Consider the following 26,772-nt stretch of genomic DNA (forward strand, 5'->3'; position numbering starts at 1 on the left):
AGTCACAAACAGGCTATGCTAGCTGCTTTTGATAGCATCTGAGACACTGAGAATTTCTTCTCAATTTTCAGTACTATTGTTGGAACTGAGAAGTCGTTGAAAGTAACCTTTAGGAGTGGATCAATACACAGCTGTTCCTGACAAGCCTCTAAAATTATCAGCTTCCTGGAAGAAGCTGAGTCCATCAAAAGTGGACACGCTGTACCTTGGTAATTGTATTGCAGGAGTGGACTGATGTTGGTTCTAGATCAGACTAGGGCATCTTGATTGCATCTGAGGGGGATGATGCCAGAGTTAATTTGGCACCAGAGCTTTTGGAACTGACAAGTCCTCCAACATTGAAGTGGAGATACAGGCTGGCATCATCAAGGAGCTGGGCTCAGTCAACATTTGTGTAGCAATCTCCAATGGAAGTCTGACTAGGGTCCCCTCCATCTCTATGAGACTTGACAGCACTCCAGAGGGAGCAGACATAGCCCTGAACAGATGCAGCATGGCTCACTCAGGCCACCTAGAAACCAATTACATATTAGACATCAACCAATGAGTCTGCCACAGGACCCTTAAAAGTTTCTGAGATAACATCCCGAACATGGCTGACCAAGGCTCACAATGCACACTGATTCTCCTAGACCTGTCCGCCGCTTTCAGAAGAGTGGACCATGCTATTGTTCTCCACCATCTGAAATCGATAGCCACAGTCATCATCCAAACATTAAAATGGTTCAAATTCTCAAAACACAATTTCAAGAAATCAGATTACTCAACTTCTCCTCCAATCCCATGCTCAATGATCCCTAAGGATCCCACTTTCCCCCCTGCTCATCAACATACACATGCACAGTTGCCACTACCGCCTTTCCCGCTTGTTAGTGCTGTTATCCTTAAAGTGATCTTTCCCGAAACATTTTGAATTTTGCCCGTTGTTAGCAGGACATGAGTTAGAACAGTGAAGTTGCCTCTCTATACTCCAAATATATGCATGCTCCTTAAAGCAAAGCTGACTGGAGTTAGAATTGTCAATAGGCTGTCCTCTAACCCAAATATAAGCACTTTCTCACTGCTAGAAGGACTGGAGTTAGATTACTACATCTGACCTCCCCAAATCTATGCACTTTTTCCAATTTAGGAAGGCTGGAGTTAGAATTGTAAATCATAACCACCACACCCCACCAAAAAGATATACACTTCCCCATTTATGTTAAATCTGAGTTAGAATAGTAAATCTGACCCTTAAGTGTACGCTTTTAAAAGTCTATGGACTGGAGGTACAATTACGTATCTCATCCCTTTTATGTGTGTAATTTCCAAATTAATTAGCGTAAGAATGTTTAATCCCACCTTATAGATATATGTACTTTCCTCAATATTTATAATAAAAATCTCAGTCTCACATCAAATTGCATATTTTTTTGATGTTTGTCGAATTTTAAATGAATAGGTATGTTTCAGACTCTTTTAAAAATTAGTTGTTTTGTTCTTTGACTTTTATAATCAATTTATAGATATTTATATTAATTATTAATATTGTATTGAAATCATATTTATCACATTATTATTTAAATCATTCACAGTGGCCGAATGAATATAGAGTACATGTTTGGAGATGTGCATGTTTATTTTAAAATTGTATATTTACAATTAAATGTTTCTGTATTATTGAGGATTTTTAAATAAAACAATATTTAATTTATTATATATATATTTTAAACTAATTGTAATTCACTTTTTAAGATCAAATAAACATTAATTGAGTACAAATATATATTTTGTATAAGTTCAATTTATTAATTTTCAATTTTTGAAAATATAAAACATATATTATAATTTTTAGACTTGTCTAATAATTGTGTGTATAGTAATTTTGTTTGTCTGCGTAGAAAAGTATGCTTATATACTACATACATTTTGAAAAATCATTGTTTTTCATTAACATTAACATTATTATTATTATTAACAATATATGTTTACATTATTTTATTAATATTTTGAAAATGTACATTCTTATAGTATTTTTTTATTATGTTTACTTTTAAAACACTATTTTTTGTAGTAGTGTTTTGGCATTTGATTGTAGATATTTTTAAGTCTACTGTTTCTTTCACTGTTAATATTTTTTAAAGTAGGTGTTCTTGTCATTTCCATTACAGTTCTACACAGACAGAAATTTGACTGTAAATATTTTGACATTGATATTTCTATAGGCAGATATTTTTGTGGTTGATATTTAGAAATAGAAAGCTTGCCAAAGGTGATACCAATACCTTCTATTCTTCTAAAGGATCCTTTGTGAATGTTAAAACCCTACTGTAATCACCTTAAAAGATTTAGAGCCTGGTTAGTAAAATTGACATACTTTCTGATTTCACATTGAATTTGATTTTATTTGTCCACCATCACCTAAGAGGTGATCTGTGGGTAGGAGTCTGACCCTTGCAAATTAAATGAAAGCCTTGAGACCTGTCTTCCCATGGCATCCAGAAGTTTTGGACTTTAGCTAACCTTGGACTTCTGTCACCTTTCCTTTTAAGACAACAGTGGTTCAGTGCATACAATAATTCTGCTCAGGATAGTCAATATAAGGGAGAAAACAATCGTCCATCCAGGTAGGAAACACATCTTTGATGAGGAGTTCAGGACAAATATGTTCTTATCCTCTCTCTGATATTTCTGGGTTGGGGACAACATAATTTTTGTAAGCACTAACATTCCATAGGTACTTTCAGTGTAAAGACTAAAGCAGTACTGCTTCATCTTTAAAAGAGGAGAGCACAATCTTCTCTTGGTACGTATATCTAAGGGTTCATCCTAGCTCTTCAAGTCCTGCCCACACAACTCAAAGTCCAATGTTGCAAATGGAATGCATATGTCACTGTCTTAGGGTGATACTGTTGATATATTTTTAGAACTCCATTCCAAAAGCTTTTTTTGTGCTCAGTTCTGTTTTAGCTAGAAAGCACATTCCATATGGAAATGAATCAGACTCCTTCCCACTTAGGCCAGATACTCTATGCCATGTCCTCCCTGACAGAAAAAAAGCTTATTTCGGCCTGGTGCAACTTCAATCCAGAAAAGCTGTTTTGGAGACATCATACTAAGTGTTTAGATGGCTGCAAGAAACCCTTTCTGACCTTTTGTTTATGTACATGCTCCTCCTCAATCTGTCTTCACAAATGTCCATTAATTATTTTAAAATACCTATTTTAGTCAACGTGGAAGAGAGTGAGTGGATGGCATTTGTGGACTGGTACATTAAGATAATTTGTCCATATTTGGAAGTTTTATTTTCTCTGTAAAGTTCTAGTATGGTGCTTAGAAGATCATGGCCCTTTAAAATTTCTTCTTAAGGTGCTCTCTTGGGTAGATCATCCTTATACCCATTGTTTTACTTAATTTCTCTTCACCAATAGTTATTATTAGGTCTACCTCCCTGCGCTATGTACAGTGTATATTTGACATCCAAATATTTTGTTCACTTAGTTCATTTCCATTGCTTATCTGTATTTCACCATGGCTTTTTTCACCTCATACCCTTAACTATGAATAACACCATTTTTAGAAGGAAAGATTCTTTCTTGAATATAAACTTTGTCTCTGATTTTCTATGCTGTTTTTGTACATTATGCAAGGTGCGCATTAAAAATGTTGAACTGATCCAACGCTGTCTTCTGGAGGAAAAACCCTTGTGTTGCAAAATGGTGAGCAATTGGTATGAAATAAGGCTGAAGGTGTGAATTAGGTTAGGGGTACGCTAAATACATAGGGGAAGGGGAATGGTTACATATAGTATCAGGGTAAATTACTGGAATAGTGGGTGAGTTGGCTGTAGTAAAAAGGGAAAGGGGTAGAGTTGAGATAAGAGTAAGGAAGGGAATCAGGTTCTCCAGCCTTAAATATATAAAAAAGGGAAATCTGAGATTTTTTAGGATCCCCCACCAAACAAATATGAAAATAGAGCCTCAAGAATAATCACCCTTGATGGATCCCAGATACGTGCCATTAACTTTTTATATCAAAGTATGACTTTCAGTTATTCCACTGAGAGGAGGTATTGGGTGAACAATCTCACAGTGCATTTCAAAACCGAAGCAGATGTCATTAAACAATGCAATGTTCTAGAATGCATATGGCTGTTGATTATTGGTGATGCACTACTGACTAATATTATTTTCTGCACTCTAGATAGCCCCTTGGGAGTTTTGTTGGAGAAATGTTATCTTACCTTTCTTTGAAATAACAAAGCTCTTGTCAAATTCACAGGGACAACATCTTGCTGTTATTCCAATACTACTTTCATTGATTTGATTCTTACCGCAAGTTCATCTGAATAGCTAGTAGCAGTGGTTCAAGGAAGGTATTATTTGCTTAAAATGTAATTATATTGTAAATACTGTGAAAGCTGAATTAATTACTAATAAATTTGCATTGATTAACTGTTAAGAATTCACACCAATTAGGATACGTAGAAAAAATTGTGTGTCATGGAAGATATGCACACTGATGTGGCCACCATAAGATGTAGGAAGAATAATTATGAATATACGTTCATAGTCTAAATGATATGCACATGTAGAATAACATATATTAGTGGGTCACATTAACATATCAGTATCATGTATGTACTCAAATAATATTAGGCATTGATTAATCATGTAGTTTGGGCATACTTGACTGGGCCTCATGTTAAGTTACAGGCAGAAATAAAGAAATAATCTTAAATGTTTTGTGAAAGCAGAGAATTAATATTGTATATTGTTCACATGGAGCTGACCAAGCAATTTGTAAATGTCTTAAACTTTCTCATGAGAACTGTCTGTTAGAATGTCTTGCACTAGAAAATGTTACAAAAGTATCCTTGATGCGTGAGAGAGAGACGTTCCCGGGTGCAAAAATGGATGCACCGACTACAGCTAGGATCGCAAGAAAAAGAGTTACCTGAAGAACCTAATAACAACAGGAGAAGAGGAGCCAATCATCGACGTGTGAAAGACTGTTTAGTTATACTTTAGATTTATAGTTTATAGCTTATTGGTCCTACTGTAAACATATGATTTTCTGACCAATGACGGCATGAGATGATACTTTATGGGAATTTAACTTAGCCTGCTTGCACTTAGAAAAGTTAGTTAATTTTCTGCCGAGTTCGACCCATTCTTTCTATCTTTGCTAGAGTCCTGTTAATGAAGCACTGCAGTTTTACGTATTTTCCAAATTTGTGTTAATGCCTATTCTTTAGCCTAATGTCCCTAAATGGTTCAGTTAACTTTGAGCCCAGCTGTGGCTGAGCCATCCCCGTTCACTGTCCCATTGCTAATGCTGACCAGACAGATGTCCACCTGACGAAGAAACCACTTTTTGCTGACTCATTGATGAGAGGTATAACAAAAAGCTAATCTGTCCATGCTTTATTTGTGCTTTCCTTTAGGTACCAACCACTATTTATATAGAGCCTTAGTTAGATGTTTTTCTAAATTAATTTTGACTAAAATTGTTTTGTATGAAGCCCAAAATGCTATTCTGATTGGAAGGTTAGTTAGTATGCCCCAATGTTGACCATTGTTTTTAACAAAGAATGATCCTGTTCTTCTGTCGAGATCTATAATATCTCTGCTTTTCAATTATTACTATTATTGATTTGTACTGTAACCCTTGAGTGTTTAATTATAAATACTTTGGTTGAATTGAGATTTGTTAGACTCTTTGGTCAGCCCATGTTTTTTGTACACGTGTATCATTTGGTTTTGAGACTAATCTGCGTAATATTAGCATTGTTAATTTAGAGAAATACATTTTTTAACATTACTAAAAGGTGTCGTTATTCCTGGCCACATGAGTCATGGTGTGTAAAGATTTGTGACTACAAAAGACTGGTGGTGTTAATTTATTATGTTGTTCATATAGTTATTGAAATAACGAGCTATGGTGGAATCACTCTAAGCGTAGTCAAAAGGTCCATCGAACCTCTACTCATTTAAATTATAAAAGACCAAATAAGGCCAGACGTTCTCACAATACTCCATTTACAGAAAGAGAAAAACTGACGGCTAAAAGTAGACTTTGGACGCAGCTGTTTCCTTTGAAGCCAGTGCAGAGCGTTGAATCTCAGTGTATCATCCAGTTTAGCCATACTTGCTCTGGGTGTATATCAACATTGGGGTCTGTGCAGTGCACAACAACATATGTGTACACCCATATATATGCTAAACAGAGAATCATGTTTGCCTACTATACATAGTAATGTATTGTCTTCTACATTGGATATCTTTGCATGGATTTAATCAACCTTCCATGAGTAGAACCAGAGAGAGTTCATAATGACGTCATTGATTTCCAGATTAAGACACACCCATCAGTGGACTTTAAGGCAGATCAGGAAACAGGGAAGGATTGACATAATGCTTCTTAGGCACCAGTTGCTCTTACCCAAGCAGATCGTTTACCACGTTGCTGTATCTCCTTAATGTTGATGTTTAGATATTATGTGACTGTTTAGCATCTAAAACGCTGATTGAGATCCCATCTGTTAATCATCTATGAGACCGTGTTATGCTGGGGATTATCACCCATATTCTTTCTAACCTTAGCCATGTCATATTTATACTACTAATCAAAAGTTTTTTTTTCAAATAAATACTTCGTACCACATTTCAGATTTTTCTTTCGCTACTCGGTGATATGAGTACCAATTTACTGATGCCTGATTTATCAACCTTGGAATGGCACAGCACTTAGTGGGCTTTGCAGGGTCTCAAACTTGAAATGCCTTTTTCTTACACAGAACAATGCCCCTTCCACATTCCACCATGTTTGTAACATCACAAAAATTTCAAATGAGTAATACTTTGTAGTCAGTTGGTAGGAAATTGACATTTAGTTGGACAAAGAGCCCTGTATCTCTTTGAAATACTGTCCGCGTCAACCATAATGTCTAGTAGCATACTGAAACACAGGAGCATCATTTGTTTGATTTTCTGGTGGCACAGTGTGTGTGAACCCATATTTACAAGGCCACACAAAGCCACCTTTTTAGCTTTTCATGGCCCTGTAAACATGGACCCCCTTCACGCATAACACTGTATGCAAGGGAGTTCCATGAGTGTCTGGTGGGGTGTTCCCATTCAACACCCATGGAACCCAAAAGAATCTGATGCCTTCCCAGATTTACAAGTCTGGAAATGTGTCAGTTTCATACGCCACCTCAGGGATGCCATAAGAGTGATGCAACGAGGAGAAATATCTTTATTTCTCACTGTTTTTTCATCTATATGTGCTGTATTCTGCAGCACACATAGAAAGAGGAAAACACCTCTTGTGTTTGTTTTTGTGCAGGACTTTGTTCCTTCCTGCACAAAAACAATCATCCCCACAATGCAGGCACCCCTGCACCATGGTGCAAGGGTGCCTGTGTTGGTGCATTGGAGCAATTTGGATGCCATTGCTGGGGGAGAGGACAGAAATGGGCTGTGTCTTGTAGATATGGCACATTTCTGCCCTTTCCCAGTGGCGCATTATGGCACAGCTAGGCACTTGATGCACCACCGTGCCATGGGCATTGTTGATGAGGACCTTAGTTTATTAAACTCCCACCTGCTACCAGGTCGCACAAATACCTTCAAGAATATCCAGTCTACAATGGACCATAACTCTCATTATAATCTCTGTAGTTAGAGTATAAAGGAACCAAAAATAACTGTGTGATAAGATACAAAGGTCTCCACTGGAGGAAGAGTATAGGATGTACAGTGCTATCTTAAGAACGAGGTGATACAGGTTAACACACACACAGGGGTGGCTCCTCCGCAATGGCGGAAGAGTATCACCCTCATGGCTGAGAGCCAACAGCTGTAAAATAAAACAATATTTCATCAGCCATCAGTATGTGCAGGGAGGGGCGGGGCTGGCCACGGGAGGGGTTGATGGGTGGAGGAGTGGAGTCTGTGCACTAAGGGGGTCATTCTAACCCTGGCGGTCGGCGACCGCCAGGGCTAAAATGGCGGAAGCACCGCCAACAGGCTGGCGGTGCTTCCCGGGCCATTCTGACTGCGGCGGTAAAGCCGCGGTCAGAAAAGGGCAACCGGCGGTTTCCCGCCGGTTTACCCCTGGCCCAAGGAATCCTCCATGGCGGCGCTGCTTGCAGCACTGCCATGGGGATTCCGTCCCCCTTCCCGCCATCCTGGTCCTGGCGGTAAAAACCGCCAGGAACAGGATGGCGGGAACGGGTGTCGTGGGGGCCCCTGCACTGCCCATGCCACTGGCATGGGCAGTGCAGGGGCCCCCTCACAGGGCCCCATAATGATTTTCAGTGTCTGCAAAGCAGACACTGAAAATCGCGACGGGTGCCACTGCACCCGTCGCACCCCAGCAACTCCGCCGGCTCCATTCGGAGCCGGCTTCATCGTTGCTGGGTCTTTCCCGCTGGGCCGGCGGGCGGCCTTTTGGCGGTCGCCCGCCGGCCCAGCGGGAAAGCCAGAATGGTGCGGTCATTCGGCGGTAACCGCATGGCGGGCGGCGACCGCCGCCCGCCGCGGTTGGAATGACCGCCTAAGTGTGCATGTGTGTTTGACCCACCGTCTCAGGCCGACCAAACACACATGCGCATGTACAGCCAGGTTGGAGAAACTGTACAGGCTCCAGTGCGCTGTCTGAGTGGCAGAACAAGCCACTCAGACCAATTCTGGCACTGCTTTCACACTAGGTTTAGCATGAGAGCAGCACCAGGATTGCTGGGTAGTCCGTGCTGGTGTCACTGGGAATGCTCGGACGCCAGAAGACAGGAGGAATGAGGCATCAGCATCAGGAATAGTACGTTTCTTTTTTATTATTATTGTGTATTCCCCCACCCCCGTTGGTCCCCACCACCCCTGAGATTTGCAGCAGCCACAGCTGCACACACACACGTACACACAGACACATGCCCCTGATACCCCACCATCCCCCAGTCTACCTACAGATTCAATGAGATGGAGTCGAATAACAAGATTCACACACATGATGCACTATTCGCAATTGCAAGAAAGTCACAAGACAGACTCCAGAGAGACACAGCCACATTGTCCGTGAACACACAGTTAACAAGAGTAGTTATACACAGTATTCTTATGAAGACATGTAGAGGAAGTAAAAGCATATTTACAAATTACAATATGAATACAACACTCACATGGTTAGATATTATCAATGAGACGAAGCATAAGACCTCAGCAATAGAGGTTGTAGAGGAAAGTCATACGGCCTGATTCCCATCCAAGAAACAGTCTACTTTGGGATACCCTATTATGGGGCATTTTGTGACAAGAACAGGGCCCATGCCACAACGTGCACAATCTATTTATCATGATTCCATTTGCATTTAAAACTTGAGCACTATTTTCAGAAACAAATGATTGAAAGTATTTTATTTCCATGGGCTTACTATGGGTTCAAAAATCTGGAACGTGTTTTTAGGAGATGTGATAAAATGTTTTGAAACAGATTCCAGTTGCTTCTTGAAATTAGCTACTATGATTGAATACTGTTATGGATTTCAGTTGCTATTTTAATAGGAAGATTCTATTGAATTAAGTGTCCAAAGCACGTATGGTGCAACTGGAAATACTTTGAATCTGATCAGCTTCCACCAAGAAAATGATAGATTGTTCTTAGTTAAATTTAAACATCTCTTCTTCTTTTAATGACACATTTATGAGCAGCTATTGATTACATCTCCGTTTTACATTATGAAATTATGATAACATTTACAGATAACGGATGTGATCCTGCAACGGTCCTATTGAAAGTGCATTACAAAAACTGCTACTCTTGCACACACAAAACTTTGTTCCATTAACATCTGTCCAGAACCATCAATCATGAAAAAATCCGTCGGAATGGGGAATAACTGGGCATACACTCAATTGTAGTGTGAAATCATGAGAGTTCTCTGTTCCGAACCTCTCTCAGCAGGTGGTGAATGTGTGTGTGTGTTGAGTGCCTGATTTGAGGCAAGATGGAAGAAAGAGGGCCGAGTGGGTAGGGGAGGTAAAAGAAGACTGATTAAGAGTGGGAACGCATTGCATGTGCTCCCCCCATCCCTGGCCAAAGAACAAGGAGGGCCTGGAATGACAGAGCTGGACCTGGCGGTTGTTGCAGCCAAAGTCTCAAGGGATTTTACTGACCCTTCAAATAAGGCTGGTGTTTCTGCAACCAGGCAAACTGGTTTGAAAGCACTGAGCTATTTGAGATAGGGCAGAGGGAAATTATACATGAGAATTCAGCTCCATCTGGCTTTTAATCGTGCCCTAAATGCGCTGGGTAAGAGACACCCTAATAATGGTGTCTTGGGGTCCCAAGATCCTCTGTGGCCAAAAGATGCTACAATGGGGGTTTTGCAATTCTTCAAAGAGTTTCATAGAGCAACCATATTTGGTGGCCCAATAGTGCAGTCTAGCACTACAATCACCCTTGTGGTGCTGCACAGAGCAAAAAGTAAACCCTCTATGACTACATGCTCCATTTTGTCTAGTGCGTACACATCCATGCATGGTCTACACGTGCATATGTGGTAATTCTTTGGTGATACGGCACACAGTGCTAAATTCTACACATGCACAAATGGGACTGTGACTTTCATATTACAGCACCAGATACCAAATACATTACGGTTAGTTTTAAGCTGAAAATAAAATTCTATCTAGAGAGGATGTGCATGAAGTGCAGAAGGATGAAGAAGGGGAGAGCATACAATAATGAGCTGTGGAGATAGGGAATGAAACATGTTTCGAAGGAGATCTTACCATTGAAAATCCACTCTTTATGCTGCTTGGGGTCGCTGCTCGGTGGGAAGAGTTCAGTCCATCAATATCTTCATCCTGGTAGACCTTGTGGAAAACATAAGAGGTCAATGATGAGAAATTGTAGGATGAATGCAAGTCTTAGAGAAAATAATCCACAATAAAAGCTTCTGATTTTAAACATTTCTCTTGGCATTGAATTGCAAACACCATGTACTAATCTGCGCCAACATCATAGTTGTGCAGGGGGTGTAATTACAAGACGATAATGGTCTATTGAGTTCAGCTTTGCATCAATAGCAGAACCTACTCAGTTATCAAGTGGGTGATCAATAAAGAGCCATAAAAAGCGGACAGCTGTACAAGCCAAGATTTTTCTAAAAACCTGGCATAATCACAGCACTTATTTATCAGACAATGACTATTTCTGCTAAAACCCTTCAGGACATTTCATACCTCAATTAACACTAATCCAGCCTGGATTTCATAATACTGTTGGAGGCTGCTATTAGTGATTCCGAAGGGAGCCTCGCTCATAAGAGAACTCATAAGAACTCGGATCCCCCATTTAATTTGGTGCCTCGTCTTTAAATGATTTCACTGATATGTACATTGAAAGAATCTCTAGTGCTGTTGAACTGCCTGCTGGTACCTTATGACCCAAACTTAGCACACCAAGGATGCATACATGTTACAAGCAGTCTATACAAATAGTCACTAAATTCACTTATAGCTTTTTTCATACGTGGTGCCCAAAAAAGTACCCCATGAGGTATACTGCAAAATGAACACTGTGTAGTCTGCTACCAGTGTGGTTTCCTGTAGGGTGGTCTATTATTTAAAAAAGCCCTTGTCTTGGAATTTTCCGACGTGTTTGTATGTATCTGGGCTTTTAATCACGCCCACCGCAGGCCCATCACTATCACTCATTCATGGGCTTGCCCTTCAAAAATCCTTTGCTTTCGTTGGTAAATGCTTTACATTTGTTCCTCCTTGGGGCGGTTTAGTTACCGCCTTGGACATCGCCCCTGTTAAATGGCTAATTGCACTTTTGCCGATACGTTTGACTGCGAGCAAACTTCTTTTTCCTTTTGTGTGCTGCTTCATGCTGATGTCGTGGTGCTTTGAATCAGCTCGCTTATGTGAAACTGTATTACTTTTGATTTTCAATTTATTTGGCAAGAAAAGTCTGGTTAGGAGTTTACAATGCTAGTAGCTCTAACTCAAGCAAATGTGAGACCCTTTGCATTGCAAATGCTTGTTTATGTCTGCAAAGGGAACAGAACACACTGAGGCCATCATTATGAGTGGGCCAAAGTTTTCCTAACCCTGAACAAATCCCTCGGTTAGAATTCTGAGTTGTGAGGCGTCTACCACACCTAGTAATAACAAGGTGTGATAAGGACATCCTCCTTTACATTTTTGCAATTCAAACCTGTTAGAATTTAACAGAGGAAAAGTAGTACTGTGTTTTCCATGAAATGCAGATTATGGTGCTATTGTTGATGTTAGTCCCCAAAGCGTGGGATCAGTGCAATTTATCGTACCGGATAAATTGCAAACCCCTGGTAGTCAGATTTATTGGGTACATCAAAAAGCACCTGTCCTGGACACTCATATTCGGGGGTCTAACAGAAGGGCAGCCTCCTATCGTCAATATTTAATGAAGAGCTTTGCCCTTCACAAGGAGACAGAAAGCATCTGCAAAGGTGGTTGTGTCTCTTTTTTGCATCCACCATCACAGCCACCATTTTTGCATCCACCAATCAATTATGTTAACTATGCCTAGTTAGCGTGCATGACTTAGTGGATTCAGTCAGTTTTTTTTATTTTTATCGACCATTCCGAATAAATATTTACATTTTTGCATTTATGGTTCCATTTTGGTAACATAGCTTTCAAATACCAAAAACCCAAATGGCTCTCTGTGGTATCTCTACACTGTTAAACTACTGGGTACCTCAGTTGCCCTGTAAAATATTTCCTGACTCCGTGAAAGCTTATTAGACTTACTCTACCGAAGCAGTTGAAAGAAGCCGTATATAACACCTCATAAACAATGTCGAGCTGAATAGTTATTAGAGATCAGGATGATGTTGTGTAAGGATTTCAGATATACTTCTATGAGATGAGGCAGGATGGAAACAGTGATCATGTCATTTCTATGACGAGATCTTATCAATACATAATACATTTTAGAGCAAAAAAACATTTTAGTTTGTGGCCATGTAATATTGCACTCACAACTTCAAACATACATTGGCAAAGCCACTGGCCTGGCCCTTGCACATGGTATAAGCACTAAGACACAATATTCAGGGACCCATATACACAAACACCTATGTACTCAGGTTGAAAATGCAGTTGCATAACAAAGACTTACAGGTTTCCATAAACACACACACCGGCATGTATACACAAACACACACAGAGCAACACATACACAGTTATGCATGTTCACACAAAAACACCTTAGAGCGTCTTAGAAATATATAGTCACATGACTGCAATACATCATGTAGACAAATGAAGCACTGTGGATGCATGGGAGGTCCTGGAAAGAGCTAGAAAGGCTACTCCTGTGGTTAGTGGTGTGTATCCGCTAACACCGTGTCACTGCTTGAAGCATGTGTAAGACGTCTGGTAACGTCAGGAAAGGCACTACTTGGTGTGTGTAGAGAGAGAAAACAGGCATCTCCTCCTCTTGGTCCTCACTATGTGCACAACGTTACAAACACACAACATGCTGTCACTCTCACTGCCTGACAGGCAAAACGCTTAAACTGTGTCCCGTGGACTAATACAAAATCACTGCCTACAAGAACGTGGCTGATGGTGGCTTACCCATCCTCCCACTCTATGCACTGTGTCTTGTGGAATGAAAGAAAGTGTGATCGGCACTCCAGTGGTGCAGTGCCTGAAAGAGGCTGACCCTAAGTCGCTTTCTTTATGTTCTATGACTAACAATGCAATGTATTACTTTTTGGGATTACAACAGGCTATTTTAGCAGCTAAAGCAGTCACTGGGTCAGATCAAAAAGCCCTACGAAGTAGAATATTCTCAATCATCTTTCCATTCAATTGGGCTCAGTGACGTTTAAAGCATCATAGGACGGCACACACTCACATTATCCTCCTGTCAATACATTTTTCACCAGTGGTTTTTAAAGCACCCCTTGCTGATGAAAGAAGCTGGTGACCTGGAACTATACTAAATCACAAATGAGAGTACGGGGTTCTTGTAACGTAAGTAGGTCGATAGTGTAACAATTATGACACTAGACCACTCATATACCTCGACTAGAGGTGAAATGTAGGTGGGCTGTGGAGTGGTGTAAGGTCTGTACGGGGGATTTCCTTTACGGAGTAGGTGGTCTCACACACTATATAGTGTCATGCTTCATCATATGACCACCTAGCCCCACCCAGGTAGGACAGTGCCACCTGGGCGGACTCAACCTCACTGTTAAGAGAACAGGAGGGAGTGCGTAAATTAATTTAATTTCTGGAAAAGGGGATCCAGCTATGCTAGGGTAATAAAAACACCTACTCAGATACCCGGGTGAGTTTAATAGAGGGTTCTGTGTGAGAAAACAAAGAGGTCCTGAAGGAGAGGTCGGTATAGGCGCACAGAGAGCGCCCACCTTTGATGCAGTGAGTCGGCCTTTGTTGGATTCACAGATAAGAGATATCTCCTCTCCTATTTCTCTACCTCTCCATATTTCTCTTTAGTTTTTTTCTCTTGCTTTCTTTTTTCGGTTTCTTTTTTCCTTTTTCTTTCTTTTCTTTCTTTTCTTTTTTATATATATTTTTTCTCCTTGTTCTCCATTCTTCCCCCTTTTCCCCTGTGTTCTTTTCCCTTTCTTTTTTCCCCCACTTCTTCCCCCACTCCAGTGACCTTGCTTCACCTCCTTCTCTGATTTCTCTCTTTTCTTTTTCTTAACTCTTGTCTTGGTTTCTTCTATTCCTCCATTATGGACCACCCTCTTTTCTCTTTCTCATTCCCCTCCCGCTCCATTCTACTCACCTGAAACCCCCCCCTTCTTTTCCTTTGTATTTTCCATCTATTTTCATCTTTATTCTTCCCTTCTGCCTTTTCCCTCAAACCCTAGAGACTGACTATAAGGGGATGCTCCCTCTCCAGGATACCAGAGGCCACTAGCCTCGAGTGTTAGGGTAAGACATTCGCTTCCCTTGCCTATTGTCCGCCTTGCATAGTTAGCAATGATGCGACTGTTATTTATAATTGCAACTAGCACCCCTGCGTCTTGCATGAATTATGTCATGTGTGTTGTGGTTTGCTGTGTATTACCTTTCACTATCAATTTTGGTCTGTTTTTATCCTATTTACTATAGGTCCTCCCCAGGTATTCCCTTGGTTAAGGTAGGCCCTTCCTCAACCCCTTTTCTATTGTGATCATTTCTGCAGCGCTTAATAAGCATTTGCAACAGGGATCCAACGCCCTGATGAATGCCCAGAGACCCTCCACAGCTCAATTATAAGGGCAGAGACATGGTGGCTACTTCTTTTAGATAGGTGACCTTGTGAGTCATTGCTCTCACACTGGTTCCCCATTTCTTTTTAATCACACCACACAGAACCCTCTATTAAACTCACCCGGGTATCTGAGTAGGTGTTTTTATTACCCTAGCATAGCTGGATCCCCTTTTCCAGAAATTAAATTAATTTACACACTCCCTCCTGTTCTCTTAACAGTGAGGTTGAGTCCGCCCAGGTGGCACTGTCCTACCTAGGTGGGGCTAGGTGGTCATATGATGAAGTATGACACTATATAGTGTGTGAGACCACCTAGTCCGTAAAGGAAATCCCCCGTACAGACCTTACACCACTCCACAACCCACCTACATTTCACCTCTAGTTGAGGTATATGCGTGGTCTAGTGTCATAATTGTTACACAATCGACCTACTTACGTTACAAGAACCCCGTACTCTCATTTGTGATTTAGTATTGTGTTTTGGGAGCCGAGTACGGTGTGTATCCTCCTCACTCCCATATACTCTCCCTTTGTGTAATATGACCTGGAACTATATGCAATAAGGACAAATAAAAAAAATCATAAAAAGAGTAGACCATCATTCTCTGTGAACATTGAGAATAAAAATGAATATAGGTTTGAAGGCTTTTCGAAGCCTCTGATCAAGTCCTGGTCAAAAATCAATACTTGTTCATATCAGAAGTAAAATTTAACCTTAGTATAAAGTACGTTTTTTCCCCACAAAAACAGCATGCAGCAAAGTACCCGGGATGTATTCTTGTTATCTGTCAAGACGTCTTCCCGACCATGGAGTACACAGTGACTGGTAGCCATGATGGCTCCACATGCATTTTAACACACTGCTCGAACGCTGGTAGATCTGAACTTCTGTCACTTGTGTTGTTTATTATAGCCTTAGAACCCGCCGTAGCGGGCTCTACCGGCTATTAAAGGCCCGCTCCCGTGTTAAATGCCAGAGCCGAAGGTGAGGGCATTTAACAAGGGAAAGGGCCTTCAATAGCCGGTAGAGCCCGCTACGACGGGTTCTAAGGCTATTAGAGCATTCTGCCACTCAGGGCAGAATGTTCTATGAAATAAAACAAATTGCTCACGGAGCCCGAGGGGATTAAAATCCCCTCGGGCTCCGTGAAGCTTTGTTCACAGCTGTTGCTGTGAACAAAGCGAACATTGGAATGTTGGCGCTGCGGGCTTTTACCGGCCAGTAAAAGTCTGCAGCACTCCATTGTTTTCAATTAAACTGCCAACGTTCCAATGTTCTAATATTATTTAATGAATTGTATTTTTTATTGGGAGGCACTCGGGGCTCTAACAGAAATGCTTTACATAGTTACTATCAAAGAGAGCGTAGAACTAGTTACAAGCCTACCGTACCAAAGACTTTGTGATTGTTGAGGGATGCCGAGGAATCTTTATACGCGACAATACATAGAGGAATATTACTGTTTCCATACATAAAATGCATGCCACATTCACAAGTATCTAGATTATATACATAAGCAATGTTGCAGTCATAGTACAAAGCAATGTTAAATTTACATTTACAGGTTGCAAATCCAATCTATTATGCAACAGATAGTCTTAAGAGTAAAACAGCATTAGGTATATTTAAAAATAACCTGGTTTCTTTTCAACCTATGATGAATACTAGGGTAAAATACAGATTGTTGCTATCCAACGGTGTGCAAAAATTTAGTCAAATGATGTTAGACTGCATTTAGTTTTATTGTTGTTGGGATGGTCGCTCGGCAGTCGTATGGTCTGACAACTTGTTCTGACTATTCCGTCTGTAGTGTTGGAGTCTGGATTTGGAGTAAAGAATGTGGTCTCAGTTTTAGTTTTGGCATCGAAACGGTGGTCACGTTGGAAATAAAACCTGAAAAGTGGTTTGCTGTGGCTTGAGTGAACACCGTATTGGAGACAGTAGAGAGCATGTCTTCCTTGTTAGACTGTCAGTTAGATGCATATTAAAGCATGCCCAGAGCGAATGAGACTACAATTGTGTATTAGTTATTTGTGAGAGCCGCATCTACAAATACTGAAATGAGCAGTTCTATGCATTTCTATATCAAATAGACTAAATAGGCCAGAGAGCAGGAAGAGCAACCCCTATAGAAGACATGTACGCAAACAAAGAAACTTGTAAATCCAAAAGTAAAATGGCTGTATACAACACTTGCAATTTATTAAAGCTGTGTAAGTGTGAAATGTAAATGAATTGTATCTTCGTTTTGTAATTTAGCAAATTGTTGCAAAATACCTTAGCGAAGTTTACTGTTCTGGCTATATCTTCTATAGTATAGTTTGGTTTGCACTCTGACAGCAGAGTAAACATATTGTGTGATCAAAACTGGAGGAAAGCCTTACCATGTAAGCTGAGTGTAAACACACTCAAAATCGGCCATAAAAATTACTGGTAAAAATTGCAGTCCGAAGAATTCAGAACCGTTAAAGCCTACTATGAGCAGTACAAATCGAGCCTGTACTACCTGGTTAAGACACTTCTATAGCACAGACCATCGACAATAATTGGTTTCTGAGATGAAATCGTATGTTCGAATTCAAATAACATTTTAGAATACTAATATGAGTTTGATTTCATCTAAGAAGTTGATTAGGAATGCCCCAGAGAGGTAGGTGCTATTTACTTCAGCCAATAAGTACTGATATCTCAGAGATCGGAATTTATCTGAGGTGATAGAGAACACCCTTCATAAGATAATTTCTGCAAAAATGGCACAGCATGCATGCCTTCTGCACCAAACTCCACATTAAAAAGGAAATATATGGCCTTTGCCCCAGTTGAATTTTGGCAGGTATGGTCTCCCGAAATATATTCTAGGAAAGCTCTGAATGTGCAGTCTTTATCACACCTCATGCTTGCCCTGTGCGAGAAACCACGCCATTTGTTTTTGTGATCCCTACACACAGCTCAGTGGGCGGGGATGACAAATTGCAGCGACACTTAAACTTCTTACTTCGAAGCCGATTTTTTGTGATGGACTTTTTTGTAGTGTATTGTTGACAATAACAATTAATATTTAACCTTGTGCCTGTCTGTGAAGTAAACATTATACAAGAAACGCTTAAAAATAATTCAAAATGTCCTAGATCAGTTTGTTCTTTGGATGAAATGCTTGGTGCAGATGTATGCGGCACAGCACCACACAAGAAAATTCATTTTGGGGAAAAAATAAGCTAGACCAGTGGTTCCCAACCTGTGGTCCGGGTACCCCTGGGCGTCCGCGAAGCATCCTCAGGGGGTCCGTGACTGCTGAGAGAATTAAAAAATATTAACAGTTAGGTCCCCAGCTTACAATAATGACTTAGTAGGGGGTCCCCGGACTCCAAGAATGAGTCAATGGGGGTCCACGGGTACCAGTAATCATAAAGTGGGGGTCCACAGAAGTCAAACGTTTGGGAACTACTGAGTTAGACCGTACATTTGTGCCTAACTGTTCTGACTGCATGAGAAGATAAGACCATCAACATCATATAATTACTATCCAAACAATGGTACTCATTGTATTGACCTTCAAGAAGAGGAAAGGTAGAAGACAGGCTTACTGAGAATTGAACTGCTATTTTCGAGTGATGAACATTCAGGGGCATATTTATACTCCGTTTGCGCCGAATTTGCGTCGTTGTTTTCGACGCAAATTCGACGCAAAACTAACTCCATATTTATACTTTGGCGTTAGACGCGTCTAGTGCCAAAGTTCATGGAGTTAGTGTCATTTTTTTGCGTGAACACCTTCCTTGCGTTAATGATATGCAAGGTAGGCGTTCCCGTCTTAAAAAATGACTCCGATGCATATGCGTTGTATTTATACTCCCGGGCAAAAATGACGCCCGGGAGTGGGCGGGTCTAAAAAACCCGCATTAGCGCCGGATTTTAACGCCTCGGTCAGGGCAGGCGTTAAGGGACCTGTGGGCTCAGAATGAGCCCAGAGGTGCCCTCCCCTGCCCCCAGGGACACCCCCTGCACCCTTGCCCACCCCAGGAGGACACCCAAGGATGGAGGGACCCACCCCAGGGACATTAAGGTAAGTTCAGGTAAGTATTTTTTTTTTTTTTTAAATTGTGGCATAGGTGGGCCTGATTTGTGCCCCCCTACATGCCACTATGCCCAATGACCATGCCCAGGGGACATAAGTCCCCTGGGCATGGCCATTGGGCAAGGGGGCATGACTCCATTTCAATGGGGGTTGGGCGTCGTAAAAAAATGGCGCAAAACGGGTTGAGGCGATTTTTTTGCCTCAGCCTGACTTGCACCATTTTAGGACGCCCATACTCCATTTTCCCCCTACGCCGGCGCTGCCTGGTGTACGTCGTTTTTTTCCACGCACACCAGGCAGCGCCGGCGGCTAACGCCGGCTAACGCCGGCTAACATCATTGAATAAATACGGCGCCCGCATGGCGCTTCAGAATGGCGTTAGCTGGCGCTAATTTTTTTGACGCAAAACTGCGTTAGCGCAGTTTTGCGTCAAAAAGTATAAATATGGCCCTCAACTCTTTGAGCCATTCCCCAGGTTTAGAGTTAGGCCTGAATGCAAAAGGTAGGCTTGTATCCATTGGTGTCTGCCATTTCTTACAGTCGTTCTCTTCCAGAGGGTAGGAGAAGCTATGTTCTGGGTCAGAGGTCTGCATTTGGTTGCATAGTGGAAGTAGTAAGCTTGCACATGCTTACCTCCTTTCTGGGTAAATGGCTACCTATTCTGTGAAGTTGAGGTCGCTTAGTGCAATCTGAACAGTACTAGTCCCACATGTACCATATCTAAATTTTGAAAAATTAATACCTGTCCAAAGACCTAGGCCCAGATTTATACTTTTTGACGCAAAACTGCGTTTGCACAGTTTTGCGTCAAAAAGTATAGTGCCGGCTTGTGCCATTCCAGGACGCCAGCCGGGTGCCAAATTTATGGAATGGCGCAATGCGGCGCCAAGCGTGGGCTAACGTCATGGAAAACGGCGTTAGCTGGGTGGCAGTATAGGAGAATGGTGCTGTGCACCAAAAAATGACGTTAGGCTGGTTAGAGTAAAAAAAGATGACTCTAATCAGCCTAGCGCATTTCTTGATGCAAAACCATCCATACCACATGACTCCTGTCTTATTAAAGACAGGAGTAATGCCCACCACGCCAATGGACAGCACAGGGGACAAGGGCCCCCTGGGCATGGCCACTGCACCCTGTGCCATGTAGGGGGGCCCATTTCAGGGCCCCCAATGGCACTTACATTTTTGTGTTAAAATACTTACCTGTACCTACCTGGGATGGGGACCCCCCATCCTGTGGTGTCCCTCTGGTGTGGGTGGGGGTGTTTCTGGGGCTTGGGGAGGGCACCTGTGGGCTCTTCCCATGGTGATTGACCATTGAAATGGGTCCACAGGTCCCCTGACACCGCCTGCCTAGACCCACGCATTAAATAATGGCGCATCCAAAAAATGACTTTAAGTCCAATAAAAAAAATGAAAAAAATTACGCAAATTCGGCGCAGAGTATAAACATGCCCCCTAATTCCTTTAAATACAGCATGATTTGCCTTTAACGCCGTTTAAAAACAAGTCAAGCTATTTCTGTTGAAATGCTTGAGTAGGACTGCAGTTGCATTGATTCGTAGGTAGTGGTTTCTGCAGAAATGTTTAGGAGATTTAAAAGTTTTGTTAGTGCTGGTAAAGTTTAGTCCTTCTTTACCCATGTCTATACACCAGACGCAAGGATGCTTTTATCTGGCGGCCCCACTTTGGAATGAGAGACAGCACATGGAAGCAACTGATTTGTTTCCTCACAGACGCATACTGCCAGCATTTTTTTAAATGTTTTTTAGCAATGTAATTTGATCTCAAAGCATGCAATATCTCTTGCTGATAAAACTGTTTGTAAAGGAGCACTGCCCAAGTGAGCTGCTGAACAAGTCTGAGCTTACAGGAGCAGTGTGACTTAATAATTTGTAATCAGATGTTACGGTTGACCATTGACTTTTGTTTTGACTACAAATGAGTTATGATGCAAAAGCTTCTATGTAACAAGAAAATATGTGACAGGCATTTTACCCTCCCCCATATTTGTTACACCCATCTCGTTTTGCGGAGAGTATCACACACTGGGCTACTGCAAGTGAGGGACACGCTCTAACATCCCTGCAGGTTGTTGTGTTTTGTGACACAATATTGAATTCCTGTTGCAACACTCTTTTCTTTTCTTTTCATAAATCTCTAACACCGTGCTGCTTCCCTTCCTCGCTCCTTCTTAACAATCCATCCTGAACACATTAAATGCCACCAGCATCCTAACACAAGAATTGACAAAGCCAGTAGATCTGAGTTTAATGTGGTAACCCACACTGCCTTGCCAAATTAGAGTGAGACGGAAGTAAGTGAGCCATGATGAGCAGAAAGAGTAGGCTACAGTTACAGAGTAATCCCTTGCACAGTTTAATGCAAACACTCGAGTGGAGATGGAAGGATACACAAAAAACAGCCAATAGCATTAGATGAGAGAGAAATATTCCGCTTGGCTTAGCCAAGGAATTATGAACACAGTATCAAGCAAAAGGCTGTAAGACACCAGTGGAAGAAAGACAGTGGCTGAAAGAGGAGGACCCAAAGAGCACTCTATCTATATTGTTGGCGATAGCAAGATCTGCAAAAAGATATGTCAAGAAATATGGGTTGGATTCCCAAGTTCTTGCAAGGCTGCTTTACTGCAACGAATCAGGGCATAAAGTTGTTGACCATGTTTCTTAATCAAGCACGATCATACACCTTAAATACTGGGAACCATTCCCACGAAAGGGCATGTGTAACCATCACAATCTTTAATTTAATTATAGATTTCTCGCAAACAAATGCTTTCTCCCCAGCACCAGCTAAATTTGTTTCCAACAGGTATTCCTCATAACTGCCCAGTGGCGTAACAGGTGACGGACTCCCATCAAGGTCTACTTTTCACTTACCTTTTCCAATTAACCTATATGCCTCCCCATCTTTACAACATAGTGCATATTAAAAACACTGATGCTCAATTAATGACACTTACATTTATACTGCCTATTGCACCTATGATTTGAATGTTAATAAGCTTTCAAATAGCCAATTAAATGTTGAGTGAAACTCAAATAGGTATAATCTCTTAATATATTTAAAGTTCAACTGATTTGTCACATTTCACAAATTCTTTTATACACTGTCATTCAATAACCTTATTATCAAGAACAGGTTTCCCCTCTCATATCTGGAAGGCTAGTTTATTGTGGCTTGAGTGGGCATCATGTAGCCGATGAAGGGCCATGCATCCATGGCAGAATCAGTCACATGTCAAGATCATCTCTGAGAGGCCAGGATACCTTAGGAAGAGGCAGAAGGTCATCTGCAAATCATTACCATCTCTGAAAGACCAATGGGATTGGGACAAGGACAGAGCAGGTATCCTTTAGACAAAATTCTGAAATATCAGTAGGGCTGTGCTAAAAAATGGCAGCACTTCCCAGCTAGGCTGCAACTGATCATCATGGTACATTTATGGGACAGGTAATGGCCCATTTGTAGCTATCTCCAGTAACTAAAACTTGTGCCCTAAAGTAACTACAACTCAGCTCCCACCGTGCACAGTTTTGTCATCAATTATATCAATTCAAAGGATGCAGTGAAGCTATCAACAATGTAATTGAAGATATCATGAGTGATGGAATTTGTGAAGTCATAAGCAGTGCAGAGAGGTCGCAAGTTACAGTTACTGTAAAAAGATGTCTCTTTACATATAGACCAAAATGAGGTACATTATGCAAAGAGTCCAAGCAATTCCCAGGGGTATCACGGAGGCACAAGTGACATCCCAAATGCTCTCTTTTTGGGTAGTGTGGTCGAGCAGTTAGACATATCAGAGGGTTGTGCTAAGCATGTAATGCACACACTCATAGAGGACGTGAGACACACACTCAATAAAGAAATCCCACACCAATTTATAAAAATAGCATGTACATTGGTATAAATTTAAACACCAAGATCACCAGAATCAGGTAAGTACTTTTCGAGATAGGAATTTTTACAGTTTTTAAAAGTTGACACACTGCTATTTTTAGGCGCAGTAATGTTATCCTATGGGGGGGTAAAAGATGTACTGCCTTCGGGCACTTTACAGTAAATTAAGGGACTGTAATCCAGGACTTAGGGTGAGTATGGGTCAGGGACCAAGGCCACACCAACAGATCAACTCGGGAGGCTCTAGTGCATCCCTGTGCAGAGGTGTGTAACCGTGTTAGGTGTCCCATTCGCTTTAATAGGATAGTTGGTGCATGTTTGGACTGGAAGGCCAGTCTGGGGGAACACACAGGGGGGCTCAACCCTTGAGGTCCTCTGGCACATGGGAACACCATCGGTCCACTTCTCCTTGGGCACTGGTGCTCGGTTGCAGTGGTGTCTTTCGGTGTCAGGTCCAGTGCTGGAGTTCATCACAGTTGCATGGGGGCCTGCAGAAACAGTCTGTGGGCGTAGACTGGGGGTCCAGTCTGATCAAGCCAACAAATGGGCTCAGTTGTCACAAGGCTGGGCGATGTGGGGACACCATTGGTTCTCTTCTCCTTGGTCTGGGGCAGAGGGGTGCAGAGATGTCCTGAGGCATTGCGTTTCTGTCTCCTGGTCACTCATGGTTGCAAGAGGGTTCTGCAGAAACAGGCTGCAGATACGGACTCAGAGTCCACAGTAAATGAACTCAGGGTAGGCTTTATCTCTGGAGGGCTTGGGGAACATGCTGACACTGCTGGCCACTTGAGCTTGGGCTCGGCAGCTCAGTGCAGTGGTGATGTCTGGGATCGCATTTTTGTATGTACTAATCCTCACAATTCTTTCTGGGTGCCTGTGAATGGAGGGGAACAGCTCCTCTACTCGAGGGGAGTTCTTCCTGGTGGTTTATGAGGAAGTGGTAGCTCTCCCAGTTTCTTGGAGGCTACAGCAGCAAGACAGGTCAGTTGCTCATAGAGGGTCGGGAGCAGCATGCAGGCCGGAAGGGTTGGCACTAAGGCAGTCATGCTCCACGTTTCTCGGATTCAGCAGGCTCCTTGTCCACTCCATTTGTAACCCCCCTCCCCTAGCGCCTTGAGACCCTCACGGGTGAGTAGCACGCTTTACAAATGTTATTGAATGAATGAATGAATTTGTGTCCAGTGAAGATCTGAAGTTCTGGTATCAGGGAGTCCCCTAAATACTAAATTTAGGGGATGTTAAGGGGAGTGAAGGGGGGTCGCCAATGGGCTATTTACCCTTGGGGTCACTACATCCCCTGGATGACCAGTTCCTCTGTCAGGAGTTCCTAATTTCCACCACACACAAGATGGCAGAATTCCTGAGGCTGTGTCCACTTCAGGCTGGCCACCCTAGTGGTGTGGCCAGCCTGGAAATGCGACACATCTGTTGCATAGCTAATTTTCCCTCCTGTCCTGGTGCAAGATGGGCCCTGAGGAAGGAGAGTCAACATCTTCCTCTAAGGTTACCAGTTCTACATACCAAAGGTGGTGGACTTCTTTGATGCTCCCTGTCTTGGAATGGAGATTTGTCGGTCATCCTGTTGGGAGGGGTACATTAACACCCCTGCCAGTGCAGGCTTTTGTTTCTGGCCTCCAGAGAGCAAATGCTCTCACCCTAGGGGGCAGATTCTCATCTTTTGGTGACAGACTGGCCAGAACTGGTCAGTGAGCTCACCAGAAGTTTGTAGGTTTCCAAGGGGTACTTCTAAGGTGTCCTCTGGGTGATTGTATTAATACATCTATGACTGGAATCAGTGAGGGTTTATTAGTATGAGACGTTTGATACTAAACATCCTCATTTTCAGTGAAGCCAGCATGTAGCTGGGGAACCCGTATTGACCAGTGTCCAGCACATGTATTTAAAATGACTTCCCTGCTCCCTTAGTATGTCTAAGAATTGACAAAGACATAGCAGCTGAATATCTGCTCATGCAGATATGCCCACACATGTAATATAATGCACCCTGACTTAGGGCTGTAAGGCCTGCTGCCGGTATAACTTACAAATATTACACGCAGTGTTTAGTGGACATGGTACACAGAGTGTGCGCCATGTTGTCTTTTTTCATTTCAGGAGCACCTTGTCATGCAGCCTGCAATGGCAGTCTGCATGTATTTGGTGCTGGGTCCCTTTGTGCTGCAGCTCTAGGGCCCCTCTTCAGCACCCATGCCCTAGGTACCATTTACTAGAGTCTTGCAGAGGTGCTAAAGGCCCTGGCCACTTGGGAATCAAGTGACCAGGAGTCTTATTTTGAAAAAGAAACGCTGGAACTGGGGACCTGGTTAGCAGAAACCTAGTGCACCTCAGTCAAAGTTGCATCAAAAAAGGCTAAAAGTGGGGGAGTACTGCAACTGTACTTTAGGTCATGAGTTATAGTTACTTGAGATAACTATAACAGGGGGAATGTCAGTTGTTTTGTTTATTTAAAATAATATTTGTTTTCACTGACCTTTTCACCTACCCATGATGTCACTTCAACTTTGAGCTTTTCAGTGAATTTCCAGAGCTGTTTGTTATCATTCAGTGGTATTGTATAACCATATGTAATGCCAACCCCAAGCGTTCGGCTAAGTATGGCTTGGGGTTTGCCACGGCCAGTGCCTGCATCTGACCCCTCCTGAGCAGCCAACCCCATGATACGTATAGATGAAGGCAGGGCCTGACATCCAACCCCCCGCAGACGCACACGGCGGAATATAGAGTGTCATTTTAAGTAAGGCAGACCTACATACTTTGTCAAAGGGTCCCAACACTAAAATATAATAAAAGGTGAGCCTGTTGACTTGAGGAAGGGGTCAGGATATCAACATATATATACACAGCACATGGATTATCTTAAAAAATCACCAGTAATTATAATGAAATGTATATTTAATTAATTCACACAGTGCAATGTTAATGAAAGTGATTGTTCTAAAAACAATTAATAATGTTTTATTTTTAAAAAAAGCATCTTTTGATAGGGGCCCTAATGGGGGGGGTCCAGGACCACACCAGCTCCACCAGTTCTCTGCAAGCGGAAGCAGCTCAATGCCATGGCACCCACCTGCGGAGCTCCTCAACATTATTTTTGCTGGGGCTGCAGAGGGAGCACCAGGGCCCCTACAGCCCTAATGGCTCCATGATACCGCAAGTTCCTACCCTGGACACCCCACAGCATGTCCCACTTTGGAGGGTGAGTCCAAAGGCTCTAGCAGCCCCACCGACTTCCCTGGCAGCACCAATCCCAGGTTTGGCATTAGCCTGCATTGCTCCCACCCCACCCCCTCACCCCACAGAAGCAGCATTTATTTTGCTCCTGAGAGGAGGGAGCAATTCTGTGTTTTCCTGCCATAGAACACAGGCATGAAAAAGGTTTTGTGCTTCCACCTAGCAAAAGCAACTTTTTGCTCCTGCTAAATGGGAGCACATTACACTTCCATGCCTGTTCTCTCAGGCAGAGCAAAGACAGTGACCTAGGGAC

The 26,772-nt window shown here is 42.2% G+C and overlaps 1 protein-coding gene across 1 annotated transcript in view; it reads right to left on the reverse strand.

The window, feature by feature from the left end:
* The window catches only part of SYTL5 (synaptotagmin like 5), a 640,980-nt gene that overhangs the window by 110,756 nt on the left and 503,452 nt on the right, over positions 1-26,772 (reverse strand). The window contains exon 11 of the mRNA XM_069204241.1: positions 10,773-10,856. Coding sequence (XP_069060342.1) covers positions 10,773-10,856 — 84 coding nt within the window. The remainder of the gene's footprint in view (positions 1-10,772; positions 10,857-26,772) is intronic.

The sequence above is a fragment of the Pleurodeles waltl genome, chromosome 8 (genome assembly GCF_031143425.1).
Source record: "Pleurodeles waltl isolate 20211129_DDA chromosome 8, aPleWal1.hap1.20221129, whole genome shotgun sequence".
NCBI lineage: Eukaryota > Metazoa > Chordata > Amphibia > Caudata > Salamandridae > Pleurodeles > Pleurodeles waltl.